Raw genomic sequence first — 24,071 nt, forward strand, 5'->3', positions numbered from 1 at the left:
TTGCTGGGGGTCATGACCTGCAACCCAGGCATGTATCCTGACTAGGAATCAAACCTGTGACACTTTGGTTCACAGCCCGCACTCAATCCACTGAGCTACGCCAGCCAGGGCTTAGAACAGCATTTTTAAATTTTTATTTATATTTAGAGAGAAGGGAAAGGAGGGATAAAGGAGAGAACATCAATGTGTGGTTGTCTCTTCTGCGCCCCCTCTTGGGGACCTGGCCCACAATATAGGCATGTGCCCTGATTGGGAATTGAACCTGCAGCATTTGGATTTGCAGGCTGGCAATCAATCCAGTGACCTACACCAGCCAGGGATAGACCACCATTTTTGAACATGAAAAAGAATCCCTGGAAGCAAAGCTCATAGTTCACACCAGACCTTAGGGCAACCCACAAAATAGCACTCATTCACTTTTTCTTCGTTGTCCTTGCCTGGCTTTTAGTCAGACCCAGAGAGGACTCGCTCAGTACTCCGCCCCAAGAACGCCCCCTTTCGCTCCCACAGCCACTCTGCACAGACTTATAAAGAGGTGAGAGTCCAGAGGGAAAGTCACCAAAATATTAATTTTGGAAAGAAAAATTAGAGTTTAGCAATAAAAGTGTAAGTAAATCAAACGCAATGAACAAGGAAAGTCTAAAAGCAAGATCAAGGTGTGGTGGGGCACAGGGCACGCCACTGTATCCGCTTCTCCCCGGCGTTCTGGTTTCCCCGCGTAGGACTGCTAGTTGTCCAGCCCGCCTCCGCGGCCTACTGCAGAAGCCTTCACTCAGGTCGGGCTCCGGCCCCGCCCAGCTTTTGAGCTGAGGAGCATGCGCAGCTTTTTATAGACCCTGAAACGGCTGTGGGTAGCCACGGTCACGCGGTTCTTCTTTGTTCCTGTTCTTCTGGTTGAAACCTGATTTCTTCAGTCCATCTTCCGAGCAGGTGAAGCCTGAGGGGCAGTACAGACGTAGAAATCTCCGACCTGTTCCTCCTCCAGCGGTGAGTCCCGCATCCCTGTGAGACGCTCCTCGTAGACGCCCCGCGTTTGTTTCTGGGGAAACTCCGAGGCCGTTCCTCCCACGGTCTTTCCGCCTTCGGGCCGTTGGGCACCCCCTGCTCCGTGGTTTTCCTGCTGAAAGCCTTTCCCCTGGGCAGTCTTCCCACCCCAGGCCTTTTAAAGTCTCGCGAGCCAGACTCGGTCAGTGTAGTCAAACCTTTTGTGCCCCTCCCGCCGCCTCGCGGCTTTTGGTCCATAGAGACAGGATTGCCAGTTCTGATAGTCTGCAGTCCACCACCTCCCCCGAGTAACCCCCCCCCCCCCCCCCCACACACACGTTTAATAAGAGACCCAGATCCCAGAAAGAGCACACTTTCCATATGGTGGGGCTTAGGAGGGGAAGATACGGTGTCCCCAGAAGAAGTGACCCGCCACACGCGGGGGAGGGAATTTGTGGAAGCGGTGATGGCGAAGGGGTGACAGGGAAAACGGTGGAACGAGCCTCTGAGGGGATCCGGAGACGGAATGACAGAGATGGACACGTGAGGGGGAGAAAAGGTTGGTGAGGGGCCCTAAGAGACTACAACGCAGGGGATGTGGGAGGGACGGGCCCCGCGACGTAGGAGTGAAAGGGTAAGTGGCGAAAGGACCCTGAGGAAGAAGACAGGGAAGAAATGCCAAGGATACCGGGGAGCTGACAGGGAGAGGGGCCTTTGAGCCGAGGTGGGGGCAGCAAAGGGCAAGACGCCGCAGACGGAGGGAGTGGTTCTGAGACCAGCTGGGGCAGCGAGAGCAGGACGGAAAGGGGTTGGAGGGAGGAGCAGCACTGACAGTCGGCCAGCTAGGGGGCAGGGTGACAGTACAGACTGTAATGGGCAGCAGTGGGGACACAGGTATGCAGGGGGCGGGGCTCAAACGTGTACAGAGATGGGAGCAATCAAAACTATGGAGAAAGAGCAAGTGAAGGTGAAATAGGCTACAAGAGTTTCGTGGAACAGGTGTAAGCACATGAATAGGGAAGAAAAGAGAAAGATCACGAGGGGGGAGGGAAAACGGGAAAGGACAACAGTGCAGAGAAACAGGAAAGAGACAGAAACAGAAATACAGAGAAATGCACAGAAATACAGAGTAGCAGGAAGAAGGGCAACCTGGATGTGGATGAGTGATGAGCTGATGGGATGTGGAGGATTAAGTTGTGATTTATGGGCTGTGGGTTTATAAGCTATTCAGTTTAACATTTGCTGAGTTGTTTCAGTTAAACAGAGTTGAATGATAATTACAGATCTCCAGTTTATAAGGCTCATAAATTTTATAATAGTTTGCTTCCAATTGCAACCTTTATTCACTGAGAGGGCAGAGACTTGTATGCCAGTGTTGGGTCCTTTCTCATATCCTGGAATGGCAAGAGGGAGGTGACCTGGGACAAAAAATGACTGAATCTGTCACCATACTTTGATCAAAGAAGTCATTACAGTAAAAACAAACAAGCAAACCAAATTCCACACACTCTTCCATTAAAATACATTATGTCTAGTTTCAATTCTGAGCCCTGCATCTTTTCTGTTTATCATATGTTGGAACATCCAGTGATACTTCTTCAATATTAGATTATTTCAGTGTGTACTTTGTAAAAATGATCTTTTTTTTTAAGATGTCAATGATCTTAACAGTCAGAACCAAGTCATGACTTTGTCTAATATTCTACAGCTTTTTTCTTCCCTTTTGTGACTCATTGAATTAGTGACTATGAGCCACAAAGGAACTGTTCTCCTCATGTCCCTCTTGTCCTTTCTCTGAGAATACTGAAGGAGGGACTGGATTGACCTGAACATGGTTCCCAGAAAGGCCATCTATTGATTGTGTAATTTGATGAACATATTTTCATAGCTAATATTTTTAAAGCTTTCAGCATGAGAACTTGCATTTATCATTTTGTGATTTTAAAATAATTTTTTGTAATTTCCTGGAAAAGAAAAAAAATTTGACTAGGCAGCCTGTTGTTTTAGAAGTTTCTGCCTAAAGTACTCCCTGTATCCAGAGGTCTGAGGTGTGCTGGGTGTGATATATCTGGCCCAGTGCTACAGCAAACAGCTCTGGGGGAGCAACGAAGGCACCAGGAAGGAATTAGATAAAGATGCCATTTCATGGGCCCTACTGCAAACCTGCAGAATTATAACTTAGTGGAGCCCTAATTCCCTAGGGGTCTGCATGCTTATTAAAGCTAAACTATTTCCCTCCAGATTCCTGTTAAATCACCAGAAAAGTTTTAAGAAATGACACCAGCTGTGTCATCATCCACAGAATTGGACAACTGCTCTGGGTGGAGCATCATTGTTTAATGAGGTGCTCCAGGTAATGCTAAGGTAAGTCCAAAGATTAGCAGGAAATGCTCTGGAGTGCATTTCTTTTAATCTGCAACCAGAGGGTATGCTTATTGATTTTAGAGAGAGGGGAAAAGAGAGAAAGCGACAAACAGTAATGTGAAAGAGAAAGAGCTATGTGCTCCTTCCTGCATGGGCCCTGATTGGGGATCCAATCCACAACCTAGGTAAGTATCCTGACCTTCCATGGTCCTGGACCCACAGGAAAGGTTATGGTCAGGACCCACAACCTTTTATATGTTGGAATTGTTCCAACCCAGGGAAACATCCAGTTCCAACATATGAAAGACCAATGCTGCAACGACCTGAGCCACCTGGCTAGGGCATGCATGTTGTTTAATAAGAAAAATTTTATTTAGAAAGTCAAAGGTAGAAGAAGTGGGCTCAGGGAACCAGAGACAAGAGTCATAAGATGGGCCCTGGAGCTTAGGAGAAAGAAAGGGCAAAGGTTATCTTCAGAAGGGGAACAAAGGAGAATGGGAGGGACAAGGCATGCCCTGATGCATTTGTAAGAGTGAGAAACAGGCTTTGGTTAGGGAAGGTAATGGGGAGCTCTACTGGGTTTGAGGTTCAGGAGAGCAATGCATGTTCTTCTATCTGTAGGAGTTTGTGAATGTCTGTGGGAGAAGAGAGCACCTAAAAAGAAGAAAGAAAACTCAGTGTGGTTTCCATGTGGGAGCTCTTTATACCTGACTCTCCTTTGATAAAGGACTGGAGAAAGTGGCCTTTTCAGCATTTCCAGGTTTCTTTTGCTTGTGAGTGTGGTGGAAGCAGGAAAAGGGGCTGTGTTGAGGCCTTTGAAGGCACGTTGTCAAAATGCAGATGTGACTCCTCTGCATGTCATCACCTGAGAAAAGAACCAAGAGCAGGAGCAGGACCACGAGGACATGGCTGCTTCTCAGGTAAACGATGTGTCCTGGGTGAGAAGAGAGGCTATGTTTGCTTTTCCTCCTAACGTCAGTGGATTTAGAACCAGCTCCTTCTCTGCTTCTGATGTTTCTGACTAGTGAGGTGTTTTTTTTATTCTACTTATTTTTTTCCTTTGTTTCTTATGATTGTCAAGATCAGCAGTTTGTACACTTATTTCCTTTGCCCAGAGCCTTCTCTGCATTTTCATTATCCATTTTCCCCAAGGACACAAAGAATTCCCATCCTGAATTAATGACCTTTAACTACTGAAAATATTCCCTCTGTGACAGATGAACCTGGGAAGGCACCCTTGTCCAATATCCCTCTTAGGATGGGCCAGAAGCTCGGCTATTGGTGAAGAAGGGACGTGGAGGTTTTAGGTTTATGTGGCTGCAACATCAGCTCTGTAGATCAGGGGTAAGAATGCACAATTTACTGGTGAGGATAGCTCGGAAAGTTCTGACAAAGGAGAGACTTGGTTACTAGTTTGAGACAAAAGTTTTGCTATTTAAATGCACTACAGTATTTGTGTCAACAGGTAGGAGATACATGTGCATTTACATTTGCAAAAATTAAAGTTTATTTGTGATCACTTTCAAATAATGATTTTTTTATTTCTGTATTTTTTGCCAGTAATGTCACAGCAGTGATGACATGTCCTTCTGAGTGCCTCACTCAGCTGATATCTATTGTTCCAGTCCAGTTGATATTCACCTGACTGAAGTGCTCTCTTCAGTATAGAGTAATAGTTTCCCTTTGTAATTAACAAGGATCTACAAGGGAATTACTGAGAGACATGCAAAAACCATCACATTTCCCATCTACTTAGTTTCTGTTTGCCTTCGAAAATGAAGGCTGTACTTTATTTCCTAGAGATAATTGGTTTTTGATGTGGAAGATTTAATTAATCAGACTTTGTTCCTATAAATTTTGATTATATTCCACACTCACGTTACAGATATATCCTGTTTGTTAGTTTTTATAATTTCAATAAGGTTTACAAGAGTAATATATGTGTATTTTCAATTCAGTTAAATTTCTAAGATAATAGCTCTCCACTAATGATACACAAAGTGTTAAGAGAAATAAAAAACTAAGAAATAATAGCTCTAACTTTATGTATGTTCCTCTCCTTATTGTGTTTATAAAACATAAAGAGCACCATCCACAGTTAGATTTATGAGATTTACAGAATCAAAAACTTTAATTTCATTGACATGAAAATTCTATTTTCTGTCACTTTTCACTTGTTCCTAGTTTCCATATATCCATCAGTTTGTGTGCATAAAATGTTAACATTTCAGTTATTTAGGCTTCTTACTTTCCTCAGATGTTTGCATTCTTCTCAGTCACGGAAACACCAATGAATAGTCATGAGGTCTCTTTACATGTATTTGCCTGTGTTTGTTGAAAAATTGTACATCAACTTTGGAGAAAAAATTAGCTCTACTCTTTACTATATGTTTCACAAAATACTCTTCTAACACAAGAAGAGTAATTTTGTTCTAAGATTACTTATACAGAATTTTAAAACAGTATTTTGACTGTTGTTTCTTATTTATTAAAAACTAAATTTTATAAAACTTTTTCAGCTTCAAGATATGTATGAATTCAGATTTCTTTTGTGTGCTGTTCAGAAGTATGACACATGGACCAGAGACATTGCTATCAGTAGTAAAAAGTGAGCTCGTTAAAGATGTGGAAACACAGGCCCCATCCCAGAACTCCCGTATCAGAATCTGTACTTGTACAGATCTTCAGTTCTCTCTTGTCTGAATTAAATGTGAAAAAGTACTTATACTTTCAACTCACCATGACTTTTGTAGCTGAGAAATGTACACAGCTCATTCTGGATGATACAAATACAACACTCACATACATATGCGTGTGTAGATGCCTTCACTTTAAAGTTTATTTTCCCAAAAAGTAAAGTCTCTGTTTAGGGTTTGTGGTAGTCAACCTCATTTCTCAGTGTTTGAAAATACAATAGAGTATATACCTGAGTCAAAGTGATATTAGTAAGTAACTCAGGATACTCTTTTAGCTCAAAACCACTTCTGCTAACAGTATTTGCTTGTTAGATGACATTATGAACTCTGCTGTTTTAGGGATTGTTGACCTTCAGGGACGTGTCAGTAGATTTCTCTTGGGAGGAGTGGGAATGCCTGGACCCAGGTCAGCGGAAGTTGTACGTGGATGTGATGTTGGAGAACTACAGGACCCTGCTCTCCCTGGGTGAGGATGACTTCCTTTCAGACCTCCTGCTCCACCTAGGGGTTTCATTTTCTTTGTTAGTTTAACATCTTCTAGGGACTTCTGCTTTGTGTGGGAGCACTTCAGATTCTTGCTCTCAATGGAGAAATTGGAGGTTATCCAATGTAGAAAGAAAAAGTTTCGTGAACAATGTGACTTAGAAACTTTTAGTGTCTGAAAACTTTACATGTGTTCTAGAATAATTAAGTTGTTACTGAAAACAGTATTTTGGAAAAATCATTTTCTAGAATATTTTATATTACCAGTTTAGTTACCTGAGAAGAAAGTAGAATGGAAAATGGGAAAATTTCCTCAAAGCTAATGATTCTTTTTCATATAAACAGGTCTGTTTGTCTCTAAGCCAGTTCTGGTCACCTTTTTGGAGCAAATGAAGGAGTGCTGGATTATAAACAGGGAAAAGATGGTATCTGCCCCTCCAGGTAGGTGGGAATGGGGAAGCACATGACACAGGTGAGAGGCCCAAAGGTCATGGAGGAAGCCTGACCTTCAGGTGTGGTTTGGGAAGCTGTGCTTCAGTGGATGGGATTTTGAGAAGCCCGGGTCTAGTTCTGCTGCTGTCATAGATGGCCAGTTTGTCCGGAACATGTCCGGTGACCTCTCTCATCCCGTTAGCACTGGGGCCAAAGTCTTTTCCTTCACTTGCGAGAGCTGCCGTGCTCTGGCTTGTCTTGCATTGCTTTGGGAACCCAGGAACCTCTGTTTATGTTGCTGGGAAATGTATGTTAAGCTTTTTTCTTTTTAACTTTTTCTTTTTTCTCATGGAAAGTGATTATGAAGAAAAAGGTTGAGATCCTGGAATTTGATACAGAAATGCCAAGAACCCTGGGAACAGGTGTCATGTTTTCTAGTTTATAAAATCTAATACTGTGGAGGCTTCAAATAAGACCCTACCAAATTTAGACTGACTCAGTGATTTCATCACCAAAATGCACCACCCAAAATGAGACAATCTGATTTTTGTTTCACTTCAAAATGTCTTTCTGCTTAGTATGTAATACCATAAGAAGTTTATAGTGTATGTTTTAATTCCTTAATGTTAGAGTAGTTTACTGTGTGTGTTTACCTCAGAGTTCTTCAGTAAGTTACTGCCATAGCTGACTTGACAACACTACCCACCATGTAGGAAAGTCTCCATTGTCACCTGATTTCTTCCTCACTATCCTTTGGTAAGAAGTGAGTTATAGAATTATTAGGCACTTCATATTTTTTAAATTGTTTGGTGGTGCTTTGGTGCTCACTGATTCTGCCCCTTGAGTGTGTTGCTTGTAGAAGTGGTAGGGTGGCAGTCTAACATGGACTTAAGCTGTCCACTGGCTGTGGGTCCTCCCTGGAGGTGCAAGGTCAGCCACCACCTCTGAATTGCCCAGGATCACCTGGAACACATTACAGAGTGATGTGCAGATGGCTCCTAATTCAGCTGGGTTTGTAGGGTCCCCAGAGAGGGCAAGATGTGATCCAAGGCCAACTGTGGGTAGTGCTGGCATGTGTCCATTGAGTGAGCGGTAGAGGATATGTATATACCAGATCCAGCTTGATTGAAAGGTTTGGGAGAGTCTGAACCATGACGCAAGAGGGGCCGTTTGTGTGGAGAAGCCACTGGACATGGCTTGGATGGGTTCTCAAGTTGAATGGGGCAAGGTCTCAGGGAATCACTAGGACAGGGCTATAGCACTAGCCAGGTACGTGGAGATTCAGATATGGTACCTTCCTACTATCTCTATGGTAGAGAGGGCTCAGCAAGGGAATAATGGCCTCAGACAGGACTTCTGTGTGGGTGAAAGCTGCTCCTCCTGCCTCAGCCCTGAAGCCAGACAGTTGAGTCCCTCCCTGAATGTCCCTAGCACCTTTCATCTGTTGTCCCAAGGCTAGAGAGCAGAGCTTGTGAGTCCCAATAAGTCTGTGTCAAGCCCTGTAGGAGGAAGACTTGGATGTCAGCATCCCTCAGTCTCATTGAGCTATAATCCTCACTGGTTTTCCATCGTGTTTCCTTTTCAATGATAGATTCCCCAAGTTTAGTTGAGTTATGTTTTTGTTTTTATTCATATATTAGAAAAGTGAATGATAGTTTTCAACTCAGTACACTTAATGTACTGTGGGACTTAATGAAAATATGAATCAGCCATATGTCATTTGCCATTAAAATTATATGCACATTTGTCTGTTTTTAACCTTATGTTTTTTATGACTTACCATATTCTGCCATGTGTAACTAGCTCCTGTGTGTAATGCACCCCCACATACTCTGCCCAAGGTTTCAGGAAAAGAGTATGTTTTATTTTAAATTTTTAATTCAGGTCTGTATTTATTTATATTTAGTTATTTGTTCTTTAGTGTTACAGAGGAATTTTAGCATTTTCTTAACCATATTATGGTATAGGAAATTTTATGTAACAAATAATTACAAAGTACAAGAATCTGCAAAATCCGTTATTTCAGGTGCTACCCGTATATAATGTTCATCTTTAGTACATCTTTAGTGTTCCCTCAAAAATTTAGGCCAAACGTGGCACAGTATACATGGGAAAATATGGTATCTTGTTTCTTTCTGTGATTCGTTAATGGTTGACGTTTGTTTTGTCCAGTGTAGTTACTGTAATAGGGTTAATTTTATATCGGTTTGTGGGTGAATTTGTATTCTGTTTCAGTGAGATGAAAATATCCCTAAATTGAATATAATTTTTGGAAAGTTTTAGAAGTATCTCTTTTAGAAACATTGTGTTTTAAAATTTGTTAAAAAATCATGTGAGCACAAATGTAGCATCTTTTTTTTTTTCAGTATATTTTATTGATTATGCTGTTACACTTGTACCATTTTTCTCTCCCCTTTATCCCCTTGCCACCCTGAACCCGGCTTCCCTCCATCATTCCTCCCCTTAGTTCATGTCCATGAGTCATACATGTAAGTTCTTTGTCTTCTCCATTTCCTATATTATTAACCTTCTGCTGTCTGTTTTGTACCCACCATTTATGCTTCTTATTCCCTGTACCTTTTCCCCCATTGTTTCCCCGCCCCTCCCCACTGATAACCCTCCCTGTGAACTCCATTTCTGTGATCGTGTTCCTGTTCTAGTTGTTTGCTTAGTTTGTTTTTCTTCTTGTTTTTCTTTAGGCTCAGTTCTTGATAGTTGTGAGTTTGTTGTCATTTTACTGTTCATATTTTTGATCATCTTCTTTTTCTTAGATAAATCCCTTTAACATTTCATAGAATGAGGGCTTGGTGATGATAAGCCCTTGAACTTGACCTTATCTGAGAAGCCCTTTATCTGCACTTCCATTCTAAATGACAGCTTTGCTGGACCAACTAATCTTGGGTATAGATGCTTGCTTTTCATAAATTTGAATACTTCTGTCCAGCCCCTTCTTGCCTGTAAGGTTTCTTTTGAGAAGTTAGCCTATAATAGGCTTATGGGAACTCCTTTGTATGCAACTGTCTCCTTTTCTCTTGCTGCCTTTAAGGTGCTATCCTTATCGTTAATCTTGGGTAATATAATTTTGATGTGTCTTGGTGTGTTCCTGTTTGGATCCAAGTTGTTGAGACTCTCTGAGTTTCCTGGACTTATATTTCCTTCTCCAAATTGGAAAAGTTTTCTTTCATTATTTTTCAGATAAGTTTTCAATTTCTTGCTCTTGCTCTTCTCTTTCTGGCACCTGTATGATTCAGATGTTGGAATGGTTAAACTTGTCCCAGAGGTTCCAAAGCCTCTTCTTATTTTTTTGAATTCTTGTTCCTTCCTTCTGTTCTGGTTGAATATTTATGCTTTCCTTTTGTTCCAAATTGTTGAATTGAGTCCTGTTTTTTCTTCCCTTTACTGTTGGTTCCCTGTATATTTTTATTTATTTCACTTTGTACAGCCTTCACTTCTTCCTTTATTTTGCACCCACACTCATTCATCTCTGTGGGAATCCTGATTACCACTGTTTGGAAGTCTGTCTGTGATAGCTTGGCTATCTGTTTGTTGCTTAGTTCTTTTTGTAGATTTTTGACCTCTTCCTTCATTTGGTCATATTTCTTGGTGTCTGTGCACCTGTCATACTTAAGGGGTAGAGCCTGAGGTATTGGGTAGTGTGGGGAACCCACTTCATTGCATTGTGGCACTGTGTGCAGTGGAGGTGTCAGGGAGGGAACAATGTTGTTTGGTCCAGTCTCCCTGTTTTCAGTCACTTCCCCCACTATCCACAAAGCGAATGTGCCCTTCTGGTGGTGGGTGTGTGGGCTTGTGTACATTCTAGGACCCCATTGGCCCCTCCAACAGAATCTCCTGTAAGACTGAGTTTTCCCCCACCTCTGCAAGCCCCACAGGTTTTGACAGTCAGAGGTTTTGAAGCTTTCTTTTGCCATGCTGGAAGCCTAGATTGCAGGGTCTCTTTCTTTCCCCAGTTCCTCCTGGTGTATGTGCACTTGAGTGTGGGATTGTGCTTCTGCCAGCCATCACCTCACCCCCCTGTCTGCCTGCTGCCAACTTACTGCAAGTTCTCTTAGCCCTGGCTGTGCATCTCCACACCTCCCACCAGTCCAGATTAATGCTGCTTCTTTAACTAAGTGGTTGTCAGGCTTCCATACAGTTTGATTTTCTGGCAGTTCTGCTTGTTTTTTGTTTTTGTGTTGGTTGTTATCCTTCTTTAGCTTGTGTGAGGAAGCAAAGCTGTTTACCTATGCCTCCATCTTTGCCAGAGCCCTCCCCCCAACATCTAGCATCCTAACCATCTGTAACCTTATAGTCCATTCATGTAAAGTATATCCCTTTGTTGTCCATGTGACCTCTTACAATTTTCATGTGACAGAAATGTGTCAGTGTACATTAAACATTTCATCATTTGTCTTAAAATCAAGGCTCAGGTAATTATCTTTGTTTTTTTCCTGTGAGATGGACTCCATTAGGTTACTTACCTAAATGCACCCTATAGTATCTGTGTCTTTGTGACTTGTGAACTTCATGTAAAAAATGTCCTCTGTGTTTGTCATTGTGCTATGTGGTGTTAAGATTCTTTCCAATTTGCTGACAGAATATAACTCCTCTGTATGTATATAGTACATTTTTTTATCTTTTTATTTATCAACAGACATTGGGGTTGCTTCCATCTCTTATAGGCTTTTGTGAATTGTACTATAGTCAACACAGGTGTGCCCATGTTTCTCTCAAATCCTCCTTTGAATTCTTTTGGACAAATACCCAGAAGCAGAAGCATGCCATTAGAAAACAATTCTAGTTTTAATTGTTTTATATCCAACTTGTTATTGATACTGTGTGTACCAATTTATCTTTCATTCAGTCATGTACAGGGTCCGTTTTCTCCACATTTTTGGAAAACGCTTAATATTGTTTCTGGGTGTTTTTTTTTATACTGATCATCTTAATTGTGAATTGATATATATACATATATATACACAATTCATACATACATACATACATACATACAGGGTGTGTGTGTGTGTTTTAGTAGAGAATGCAAACACATGATTCTTGGACCTGTGTAAAGAACCATAGGAAAGACACAGAGAATTGAGTAACATACATCAGAGAGGAAGGTCTGTGAATGACTTTTTCAAAGAGCAGTTTTGGCTTTGCAGCCAAATTGTGTAAAAGTTAATAAGAACTCACACATGCCTAACCCCCATCCTTTCTCAGTGCTCCCACCTGAATAGTACATTCGTGACATTTATGAAGTTAAATCGGTCCATCTGTATCAAATGAAGTTCATGTTCTTTTTGTTAAATACTAAGGAGCACAATTACTGGATCGTATAATAAGTGTATGTTTAGTTTTGTTAGAACCTCCAAACTCTGTTTCCTAGGGACTGTACAATTTTACATTTTCACCAGCAATGAATGAGAGTTCCAGTTGCTCCACATCCGTAGCAGCATTTGCTGTTGTCAGCACTGCTCATTTAGTTTTCCTATGCATTTCCTTACTGACTTAAGATGTGGAAGTTCTTTTCAGATACTGATTTTCTATCTATATATCTTTTTTAGTGTGCTTCTTTTAAGGTGTCTGAGCCATTTTAGTCAGGTTTGTTTTCTTGTCACTGTTGAGTTTAAAATTATCTTATATGTTACATGTAATCCTGTATATGTGATCTTTAGCAAATATTTTTTTCTTAGCTTGTGGATTCTCTTTCTCTCATGATGAATATCATATATTTTTTTCCTTAATGTTTTAGTTACGGCATGGGAATTTAAATCTTAATAATAGGTTGACAATACATAATGAAAAACAAAGATGGTTAAGAATGTATCTTGAAAAAGTGTGATCTGTATACCATGAAGATCACTTCAATAACTTGGAGATTACCATATTTCTTGGATCATGACACACACCTAGGTTTTAGAGAAGGAAAACAGGAAAAAAATTTTTTGAAGCAAAAAGTGTGGTAAAATATTTAATGGTATAAATAACATGATATTTCAGCAATGTAAATGTAAACAGAACTCAACAGCAGCATTAAGAACCATTATTCCTCTCAAATTTGGGGGTCAAGTGGGCGGGTATGTCTTATAGTTCACAAAATACACTGTTTGCAGTTGTATTTTTTGAATAAAGAGCATAAACATACAGAGTCACATCATGAAGAGGGATGTGATAAGATAATCATTTTCTGACGTTACATGTCAACTAAAATAACATTTTTAATTTCTCCCTAATCATACACTACCAGTTAGCAATGGTGATTTTTTTCAGTTCCATATCTTCACTACTGTAAAGAATGCTGCATTTGATATGGGTGTGCATACACTGCTTTGAATTTATATTCTCATATTCTTTGAGTGACTCCCCAGAAATGGAATTGCTGTCTCCTGTGGTACCTGTTGGTCAATTTTTGAGGAACCTTCTTCTTGTTTTTGTAGTGGCTACATGAGCGTTGTCATTTCTCTTTATTGTTGCTGGTGCTCGTTTGTTGATTTATTTGTAATTGTCATCCTGTAACATGTGCGATGGTATTTCATTGTGGGTCCAAGTTGCATTTCTCTGATGATGAATGATGTTGAACATCTTTTCATATGTCTATTGGCCATCTTTCTGTCGTGTTTCAAGAAATATCTATTCAGGACATCTACCATTTTTTAATGAGATTGTTTGATTTTTTTCAATGTTGTGTAAGTTCTTTATATATTTTGGATATTTAGCATCATTGGTGGATAACTTTCCGTATTTGGTAGATTGGTTATTTGTTCTTTGTTTTGTTGATGGTTTCCTTTGCTGTGCAAAACTTACATTGTTGTAGTCTCATTTATTTTTTTTTTTTGATTGCTGTATCTGCCTACAGATGTACACATATTTGTAAGATATATAGGAGATATCATTGACTATCTTTTTATTCCAGTGTTTTCATAGTTCCAGGTCTTACATTCTGCTTTTTAACCCATTTTGAATATATTTTGGTACATGGCAAAGTGGTCTAGTTATGTTTTTTTGTGTATTAGTTCAGTTTCTCTTGCATAACTTATTAAAGAATCTGTCTGTCCTCATTGTGTGTCCCTGACTTTTTTCTTATAGATTAGTTAACTAGATGTCTTTGGTCATTTCTAAAATTGTGTTACTTCTTTTATCATGGTGTTTTTTTTAAAGATAACTTTATATATTCAGAATGCTAAAGATTTAGAAAATATATGCTTTGCACTAATTTTCTTCCATTCCACAGGTTGTGTTTTTCACCCACTGGTGATTAGCCTTAATGTGCAGATGTTTTTCTATTAGGTATAATCCCATTTGTTTCTATTCACTTTGTTTACCTTTTCTTTTGGTATTATAGTGAAAAAAAAGGTCAAAATCTTTTTTATGCCTTTTCATTTAGTAGATTAACAGTTACTGGTTTTATGTTTAATTTTTCTTCCATTTTTATTCACTGTTTATATATTATTTTATGCAAGGGTCCAACTTGACTCATTATTTTACACATGAACAAGCAGTTTTTTCACCAGTCTTTGATGATGTGAATATCCTTTTCTTATTTGGTTGTATTAGGCCTCCTTGTGGAAGCTCCTTTGACCTTATATAGGAGAAGTTGTATGTAAAATCTTTCATGCACCATGCTTATTTATTTACATCTGCCTTAATGGTTTTTATATACTTTATTGATAAGAGAAGCTTTGAAATGTTTTTAAAAATCTTTTATTTATATAGTTTTATGGAGAGGGGATTGAGGGAGGAAAAAAGGGAGAGAAAGATCAATATGCGAGAGAAACATCACTTGGTTGCATCTGTCCTGCTTCCAAAGGAGAGATGACCTACAACGCAGGTATGTGCTCTGACTTGGAATTGAATGGGCCACCTTTTTGGGGGAATGATACTCAACCCACTGAGTTACACCAGTCAGCCCCCATCTTAATTTTGGCTGAACTATTCTATTTTTGCCAAAAGTGTCATTGGGATTTTGATAGGTATTGCTTTACATGTTTAGATCACCTGGGATCTACTACTGATGGATGGCTTACACTCTTATCATTCCAATGTATGATCATGGAATAAATGCTTTTTAAGTTCGTAGTTTTTAATCCTCTTTGAAAAATCTCCATAGTTCCCACTGATAAAGTCACTGAAGAATCTTTACTCATTTTTTTTTGTTAGCACCAATATTGGCGTTCACAGGCCCCCTGACTTTCTTCATTGTGTTCTTATGTACCTATCTCTGTTTTCTTGAGGTCTTCTTCTTCACATACAGGTCATTTCATACAAGTCTGTTGGGGATGGCTCTGTGTGGTTTCAGAGATTGTAGCTCCCTGAGAGCAAGCTCTGAAAGGGGCTCTAAGTCTCCCTGGAAAACCAGGTCATAACGCAGGTGACAGGCATGACTTGATTGTAACTCGGAAGGTCCCATGGGCATCAGGCCTAAAATGTACATATTTGTCCTTTGAAGCCAGCTGTGTTCAGCGGTAAGACCTATAGGTATAACCCAGATGTTTGAGTTCAAGGCATAACGAGTGAAACTCCTACTCCTACTCCTACTTATATATGCCTTTACAGCCATCTGGCGTCAGGATATCTCACAGACCCCAACTGGAAAAGATTTCCATGTTTCTTCAATTTTTATCTATAGATAGTGTTAGTGTTTTATGACTATAGCCTTGTTCAACATTGATTGATAAAAGGTATGCACGTGTGCTGTGTCCCCCTGTATTTCCCAAGCATAATATAAGCCATGTCAGAAAAGTGCTCAGGGTATATTCGTCACTAAAGGGAACCTAGCTGGCCGATGTTCCCCTCACAAGTCTATGTTTGGGATCTTTTTGTGTGTGTGTAATCTATTGGATCATAAATCAAGCCAAAGCCAGTTGTCTTGCCACCTCGAAAATGGATTCTGAATCTACACACATACTGACATTTGGGGTGATGAAGTAGTATTTCACAAAATAGACCATATAACTATGATCCTTCATAATTGAAAATATCACCTCTAGCTCTGGTTGTGGTTTCTTGGTTTTCTGGTGCAATCTATCAAGAGTCACAATTCCATTTCAATTAAATATGTTATGCTGACAGGCAACATAAATCACAAGAGTCATTACCCCGAGACATAGAGTGGCCAGGAAATAAGTGAAAAGAATGGAGACCAGAACTCCAACTCTAAGCAATCAGCTAGAAGTAATTCATCAACAGTTCCATATCCCTAGAAGGAAAGGAAATTATATCAATACATGCTACATCCTTAATGAAACAGACAATTCTTTCTCTTTTTTGCATGCCTTTCTCTGTAATCACAGGGATCTAGGCCACAATGTGATCAGCAGGAACAAAATCACACTACAAAGATCATTGCCTTAATAAAAGTAAAGGTATCTGCCTCATTTGTTTAAATACTATACATTTTTGTATTCATACATTTATAGAATACCTACTGTGTAAAAAGGATTAAGACTTATCTGTGAAACACACATTAAGAACATTTTGCAAATGAGATTTTAGGTTTCCTCTCCCATCATTTCCTACCTTTGGCTGTCCGTTCTCATATCTGCAAGTGCCTAGGAACAAACATCAGATAAGAAATAGCATAAAAAACAAATTTCTTCCATGCTGTTGCCTGTGCAGTGTGAAAGACATTATGATTGCTTGATGAGGTAGTCTACTGGTGTTGAACTTGGTGGTCAGGACATTTACTGTGTTATTGATGATGGTGACCAGTCTTCAAGCAACCAAGGAAGAAAACTGAATTTTTCATTAATTGATTTTTTTTCTTGAATACAAACTTTTTGATGTGACTTTTTCTCATTATACCTTTTCTTGCTTTGAACATTTAACTCTCTTTAGGAGTACTCAAAAATGGAATGTGGTCAAAACCTGCTGGTAGGGTCAGTGTATGCTCCCTAGAGTGTCAAAGCTGTGAAACTATTTTGTATCTTGCAGCTGTGTCATCTGAAGACAACGAGGCCTTGTTGAGAAAGCCAGGGATAGAAGATTTTTTCTCTAAAGTAATACTGGTAAGATACTGAAGGTGTGCCTTTGATAATGTAATGAACGCCTGATAAGAAAGTGTGTGATGAGGAAAAAGCATGTTAAAAGGAACTTAACTAACTTAGGACGGTTATTCCTTGAAAAAATCCTTGTTACCTCTACAGGTCAAAAATGGTACACATTAGGGAAATATCCTACTTTAAGTTAGTGACAATGCAGATAAATGTGTTTCTAAATGTGAAGACTAGAAACAATTTCATGTGTATATATACTTGCAAAGGCAGTCAGGACATTTAGGAACTCACATAATCCATGCTATGAATAATCATTAGAATTGATTAAATTGTAGATTTAGATTAAATTTTCAGTCAGTGCTTTCTAAAATTCAGTGATATATAATGCACATAGACAACTTAAATATAATAATTCTTTTTATTAAAGACTGATTATCCTTTGTTGAGAAATAAGGGTTGTTTTCCTATTTAAATATGTATCATGTTATATACTTGGGAGTGATTTTTTTTTTAAATTGATTCATTTTTAGAGAGAGGGGAAGGGAAGGAGAAAGAGAAAGCCAAACATTGTTTTGTGAGAGAAACCTCAAATAGTTGCCATTTGCACATACCTTTACAGTAGATGGAACCTACGATCCAGGCTAGCTCCCTGATTTGAACTAGAACTGGAAAGCCTTCACTTTGTGAAGCAGTGCTCAACTAACCAGTCACACCCTCCATGGCTGGGTGCATTTTTTAATACATACAACCAACATTGTTTAGTAGATGTCACAGAATAGTTATTTGGGAATAAGTGTACATGTGTAATGAAAATAAAGCTGTTACTAATTGTCTATTTGTCTTCATTAATTACCAGAGTACATATAGTGAAGACAGAAGTTATCAAGGTAATGAACATTGGAAAACTTTTGACCATGGCTTTAATCCTTACAGACATCAGAATCTTCAGCTTCCAGACAACCATTATGAAGACCAAAAACTCTTTGACAAAATGTCAAATTACAGTACACATCAGGTTATTCCTATTGTGGAGGAAACACACAAACAAGGTAGATGTGTCCAGTCTTTGAAGCAGTCCTCCAATCACATTAAACAAGGGAATATTGGTACCAGTGAAGTCACTTACCAATGTGTACCATGTAGCAGAGTCTTCAGTCATATACTCAATCGAAATAGACTTAAGAAATGCCAGACTGTAGAAAGCCATTATGAATATAAAGAATGTGGAAAAACATTCAATTGGCTTTCAGATCTTAGTGTACATCAGAAAATTCATATGGGAAAGAAGTTCTACAAATATAAATTGTGTGGCAAAGACTTTACAAGACATTCATGTTTTAGTGCACATGAGAAAAGAATTCATACTGGGGAGAAACATTACCAGTGCAGAGAATGTGGTAAAGCCTTTAGCAAGTTGTCATACCTTAAGCGGCATGAAAGAATTCATACGGGAGAAAGGCCTTATCAATGTAGAGAATGTGGTAAAGCCTTTAGCCAGTCTTCAGGGCTTATTCAACATCAGAAAATTCATATTGGGGAAAAGCCTTATAAATGTAGAGAATGTGGTAAAGCCTTTAGCAAATTGTCATACCTTACACGGCATGAGAAAATTCATACGGGAGAAAGGCCTTATAAATGTAGAGAATGTGATAAAACCTTTATGTGGTTGTCAGACCTTACACGACATGAGAACATTCATACTGGTGAGAAGCTTTATCAATGTAGAGTGTGTGGTAAAGCTTTTAAGCAGTCCTCAAAACTTAAATGCCATCACAGAATTCATACTGGAGAGAAGCCATATAAATGTAAAGAATGTGATAAATCGTTTCGCCAGTCCTCAGCCCTTATTTACCATCAGAAAATTCATACTGGAGAGAAGCCTTATAAATGTAGAGAATGTGGTAAAGCCTTTATGGAGTCCTCAGTCCTTTCTAAACATCAGAGAATTCATACTGGGGAGAAGCCTTATAAATGTAGAGAATGTGGTAAAGACTTTGCCTGGTACTCATCACTTAATTTACATCAGAGAATTCATTCAGGTGAGAAGCCTTATAAATGTAGAGAATGCGGTAAAGACTTTGCCCGGTCCTCAAAACTTAATCAACATCAGAGAGTACATTCGGGAGAAAAGCCTTACAAATGTAGAGAATGTGGTAAGGACTTTGCCCGGTCCTCAAAACTTAATCAACATCAGAGAATTCATTCAGGGGAGAAGCCTTATAAATGTAGAGAATGTGGTAAAGCCTTTACGGAGTCCTCAAGCCTTACTAAACATCAGAGAATTCATACTGGGGAGAAGCCTTATAAATGTAGAGAATGTGGTAAAGATTTTGCCTGGGGCTCATCACTTTATCTACATCAGAGAATTCATTCGGGTGAGAAGCCTTATAAATGTAGAGAATGTGGTAAAGACTTTGCCCAGTCCTCAAAACTTAATCAGCACCAGAAAAGTCATGCTGGACACAGCCTTATAAATGTAGAGAATGTGGTAAAACATGTGGGTGTTCCTCCACCCTTATTCAACATCAAAGAAATCATCCTGAAGGAAAGCCTTACATATGTTCAGAATGTGGTAAATCCATTAGCAAGTCCTTAAATCTTACTCAACATCAGAAAATGCATACTAGAGAGAAACCTTATAAATACAGAGAATATGGAAAAGCATTTAGGCAGATAGAAGCCTTATAAATGTAGAGAATGTGGTAAAGCATTTAGCAAGTCCTCATATCTTAGTCAACTTCAGAACATTCATACTAGTGAGAGGCCTTATCAATGTGGAGAATGTGTAAAGCATTTAGGCAGTCTGTACACCTTACTAAACATGAAAAAATTTATATGGGAGAGAAGGCTTATGAAAGTAAGAATGCTGTAAAGCCTTCAACCAGTCTGCATACCTTACTCAACATCAGATCATTCATCCTGTAGAGATGCCTTGTATATATAGAAAAATGTGGTAAATCCTTTAGCGAGTCTGTAACCCATACTAAACATCAGAAAGTTCCTACTGGAGAGAAGACTTAAAAATGAAGAGAATGTGGCAAAGACTTTATGAAGGCTTCAACATTACTAGACATCAGAAAATTTATACTGGAGAGAAGCTTTATAACTACAGAATGAAGGAAAGCTTTTAGCCCATCCTCAAAACTTAATTGGCATCAGAGATTTAAAATGGGACAGAAGACTTGTAAATGCAGAGAATGTAGCAAAGCCTTTAGGTGTTCCTAAAATCTTAATCGACATCAGCGAATCTATACTGGAAAGAAGTCTTATAAATGTAGAGAATGTGGTACGGGGCTTAGCCAGTCCTCTCACCTTTCTAAACGTCAGAATATTCATACTGGAAATAATGTATATTATGTAGTAAAGCCATTAGGCTATCCTCATACCTTACTGACATCACAGAATTCATGGAGGATAAAAACTACAAATGTAGGGCATGTGTCATAGCTTTTCACCTGTGCCCAGTACTTCCTCAACATTGGAGAATTTATGCTACAGAGAAACAAGGAAATTTGAAAAACTTGACAATACCTTTCACCATTGTTCAACTGTCATTCAACATCAGAGAAGACTTAAAAATATAATGAATTTGGCCAAGTTCTTTATCCTTCTTCATACCTTAATTCACATCTGATAATTCATACAGGAGAGAAGCATAACCAATATATTTAAAATGTTGCAAAGCTCTAACCAATATTGAAACTTGAGTCAACATCAGAGTTAATTGTAAATAAAAACAATGCAAATGAAAATGTTGAATACTGTTTTTCAGTATTCACAGCTTATTTGATATATAAAAATTCATACTAGAGCCCTGGCTGGTGTAGCTTGAGTTGACTGAGCACTGGCCTGCAAACTGAAAAGTTGCTGGTTCATATCCAGTCAGCGCCCATGCCTGGTTTGGGATCCAGGTCCCCAGTTGGGGGCATGGGAGTGGCAACCAATGAACACATCTCTCCCATGTTAATATTTCCCTCCCTTCTCTCTAAAAGTAAATAAAATCTTGGTTTCTTGTTTCTGGATTTTGTTTGTTTGCTTGTTTGTTTTTAGAAGGGTAGGAGAGAGGGAGAGAAACTGATTGTGTGGTTGCCTGTTGCATGCCCCCTACTGGAGACCAGCAACCCATGCATGTGCCCTGAACTGGTGATCGAACCAGTGACTCTCTGCTCTGCTGGCCTGTGCTCAATCCACTGAGCTATACCAGCCAGGGCAAAATCTTACTTTTTAAACTAAAGAATATTTATTTATTTTGCACTAAGACTTTATCTTAGGATATACTAAATTGTGTCACCATCCCCCACCCCAACTTGAAGAAGGATTAGTACAGATATGAAGATTAACTGACAAAAACTTCCTTCAAAAATCATCATAACAATGTTTAAGTAAGAAAGGGGTGAGGGTTATGGGATTTTCAGATTGAAGAAGATTCTTACATATCATCTAACACATTCAGTCCTGACTATAGTGTACCAAAATGGAAAACAGGATTACTGTAATAGAAAATGTTAGTACAGATCAATATACACATCTGTGTTCCAAGCCCAACCTCGACCATCTAATGCTTCCAGCACAACTACTTCCCAGCCTGTATAACCCTTTTTAAAAAGTTAAGAAGAATTCCCACTAGACAAAACTTTAAAAAGAAGATTGTAGGAAACTGTGTAGCTAAATTACAGCCATACTGTCTCTCAGGGAATGCACACAGATGGAATTATGTGTTCATAATAAAGAATGAACAGCTGTCAAAAATATGCATTTCACAAGAACCCATAGAATTTATGCCTGAAAATTGCTGTTGGGATATTAAAAAACTTAGGGAAGTATATAATTGAAAAACTTTCAAAATGTCAGAGAATTCACAGTAAAACAATGAATGACACTTACTTTTCAGTTATTGCTCCAAATCAGAATTCTTACTATAGAGAATCATCCAAAATGTAAAAACATAGACAATTACCTTTTAGTGTATTTCCAAACATCTAGGAGACGGGTTTTAGATATGTATCCTATTATGTATTGACAGCAGTTGAGATATTTTGAGAAGGAAGTATTCATGTGGTTCCAATCTCATATCACTTCATGCTACTAGGTTTTTATTCATAATGTGTGTGTGAAATAATGGGGTTCATTGTTGCTGCCTAACATATCTGCGAAACTCTTGTATACTAGGTGAGTTTCACTCATGTACTTTTCCGTAGAAGACTGAGGACATTGGAATGCACAATGTTTGAAGAAACTCTAAATGGAGATGCCCTTTGTGGTTGACTCAGACTTGTTACATGTCTCCATGCAGGGTGTCTTCTTTTTGGCATTAATGTAAGAAAAAGAAACATTAAGTACTTTACCAAGATACCCTTTATAGAAACTATTACATCAATGTATTAAAATCCTGGTGTATATTCAGGGTAGTCAGATAGAATTGATGAATATCAACTGGTATGGTTAGAACAAAAAAGTGGTCAGGGATATGTGAGAGAGTATGGACACCTTGTCCCCAAGTACATGAAATTGTTCATCTGTATTTGCTAAATAATTAGCTTCCAGTTCCAAAACCAAAGAAAACTCTGCTATGAGATCATTATATCACAAGGACAGAAACTCTTGCTTAATGATTGTAATGTGTGTTGACAAATGGTGACACAATCCTTTTGACATGCTCTATTTAGGTGATGTGAACTTACTGTTGTCATTAATAAAGTTAGATGAAGTTGATATGTTTATCAACTTCAAGGTTCATATATTTAGCCTTGCTCAAACTTGTAGGTAACAATATACTACTTGGTAATGCACTGCAGTTATGTCATTAGGAATTTCTTCAGTGACGAGACATTCATGTGAAAAAATTCTCCATTGTTGATGTTTTATGGTACCTACTAGAACATTATGATATAGATACAATAGAGATGACATGTGATTGTTTTAGAGTTCAGCTAAGGCACTCGATGATATTGCTGGTATGCCTTTTATTTTCTGTAATTAGGAGCCTTAAACTGCCACTACATTTTCCCACAATTTCATGCTCTAGACAGTAGCTCACAGAGTCACAATTAAATGTACAGGGTCCATTAGAAGTAACGCCTGCTTGAGTGTGGTTGTTAGGGTACATGAATGTCTCTCATAAGATGGAGAAGCAATTTGAATGTTTCATCTAAAATACATTGTGTATGTGAGTGATATTGCATTATATAGCATTAAATACTTATGATTGTGTAATAAAAGATTTTGTAATTAAAAAGGTGTGTTATTTGTGCCAGACTATTGAAGTTATTGAAATGACATACTTAAAACTGCTGTGACTGATAGTCTTCTTTCACCTCAGGGTGTCCTGACATTCTTCATGAGTGATGTTCACATTCAGATCCAGCACACCTAGGTGTGAAAGTGGTGTTTGTGGTCCTGTTACTGTGGCAAGTGACCTCCAGTGTCCACCACCAGGAATTTGTTCTCTTTCCAAAACAATGACTATATGTTCTTTTGTAAGTCACCTTAATTTTTCCACTGCATGTGAAATATTTTAATAGTCCTGAGATCAAAAACTTCGGAACTGATTTGCAAGAAAGATCTAAAAGGTACAACTGTTTCATTCCTGACTCTTAAAATTTAACATTAAGGTACTTTTAGGGTCAATGTGAGGTTAAAACTCAAAACCCTGACAAAATCCATATCAAGGATATGATCCTAATGCCTATTGCAGTCAGATTCCAGTTGATTTAGATGGTTCCCCTGAAGTTACTCCTTTGGACACAAATCCAAATTGGAATCTATACTTTTTGGGACGCATGAGAAGCTCAAGGACCCTGAGATAAATCTAAAAAGCCAGATGTGTGTCGCTATGAGTGGTGGGTGTAGATAATAAATGGAGCTGTTATGTTTCACATAGAATGCTTTTTAAAGAAAAAAAATACGCCCTGACTGGTGTGGCTCAGTGGATTGAGCCTGGGCTGTGAACCCAAGGGTCCAGTCAGGGCACACCTGGGTTGTGTGCCAGGTCCCCAGTGAAGGCAGGGGTACACCTGAGAGGCAACCACACATCGATGTTTCCTTCTCCTTCCTTTCCCCTCTAAAAATAAATGAATAAAATCTTTTAAAAGTACTGTTGTACAGTTTACAGTTCTATAAAGTT

General features: G+C 38.9%; 1 protein-coding gene across 1 annotated transcript; it reads left to right on the top strand.

The window, feature by feature from the left end:
• The first annotated feature begins 825 nt into the window (after positions 1-825).
• LOC123824171 (zinc finger protein 345-like) lies at positions 826-21,020 on the top strand. The gene is given in 8 exon segments (XM_045847288.1): positions 826-987; positions 3,226-3,348; positions 3,970-4,268; positions 6,384-6,510; positions 6,873-6,968; positions 16,887-16,960; positions 17,805-19,407; positions 19,410-21,020. Coding segments are annotated over 6 exon segments (2,142 nt in total). The 5' UTR covers positions 826-987; positions 3,226-3,348; positions 3,970-4,253; the 3' UTR covers positions 19,637-21,020.
• Positions 21,021-24,071: the final 3,051 nt, after the last annotated feature.

This window comes from Phyllostomus hastatus, unplaced genomic scaffold (genome assembly GCF_019186645.2).
Source record: "Phyllostomus hastatus isolate PE091 unplaced genomic scaffold, TTU_PhHast_1.1 phas_contig_549, whole genome shotgun sequence".
NCBI classification, from domain to species: Eukaryota; Metazoa; Chordata; class Mammalia; order Chiroptera; family Phyllostomidae; genus Phyllostomus; species Phyllostomus hastatus.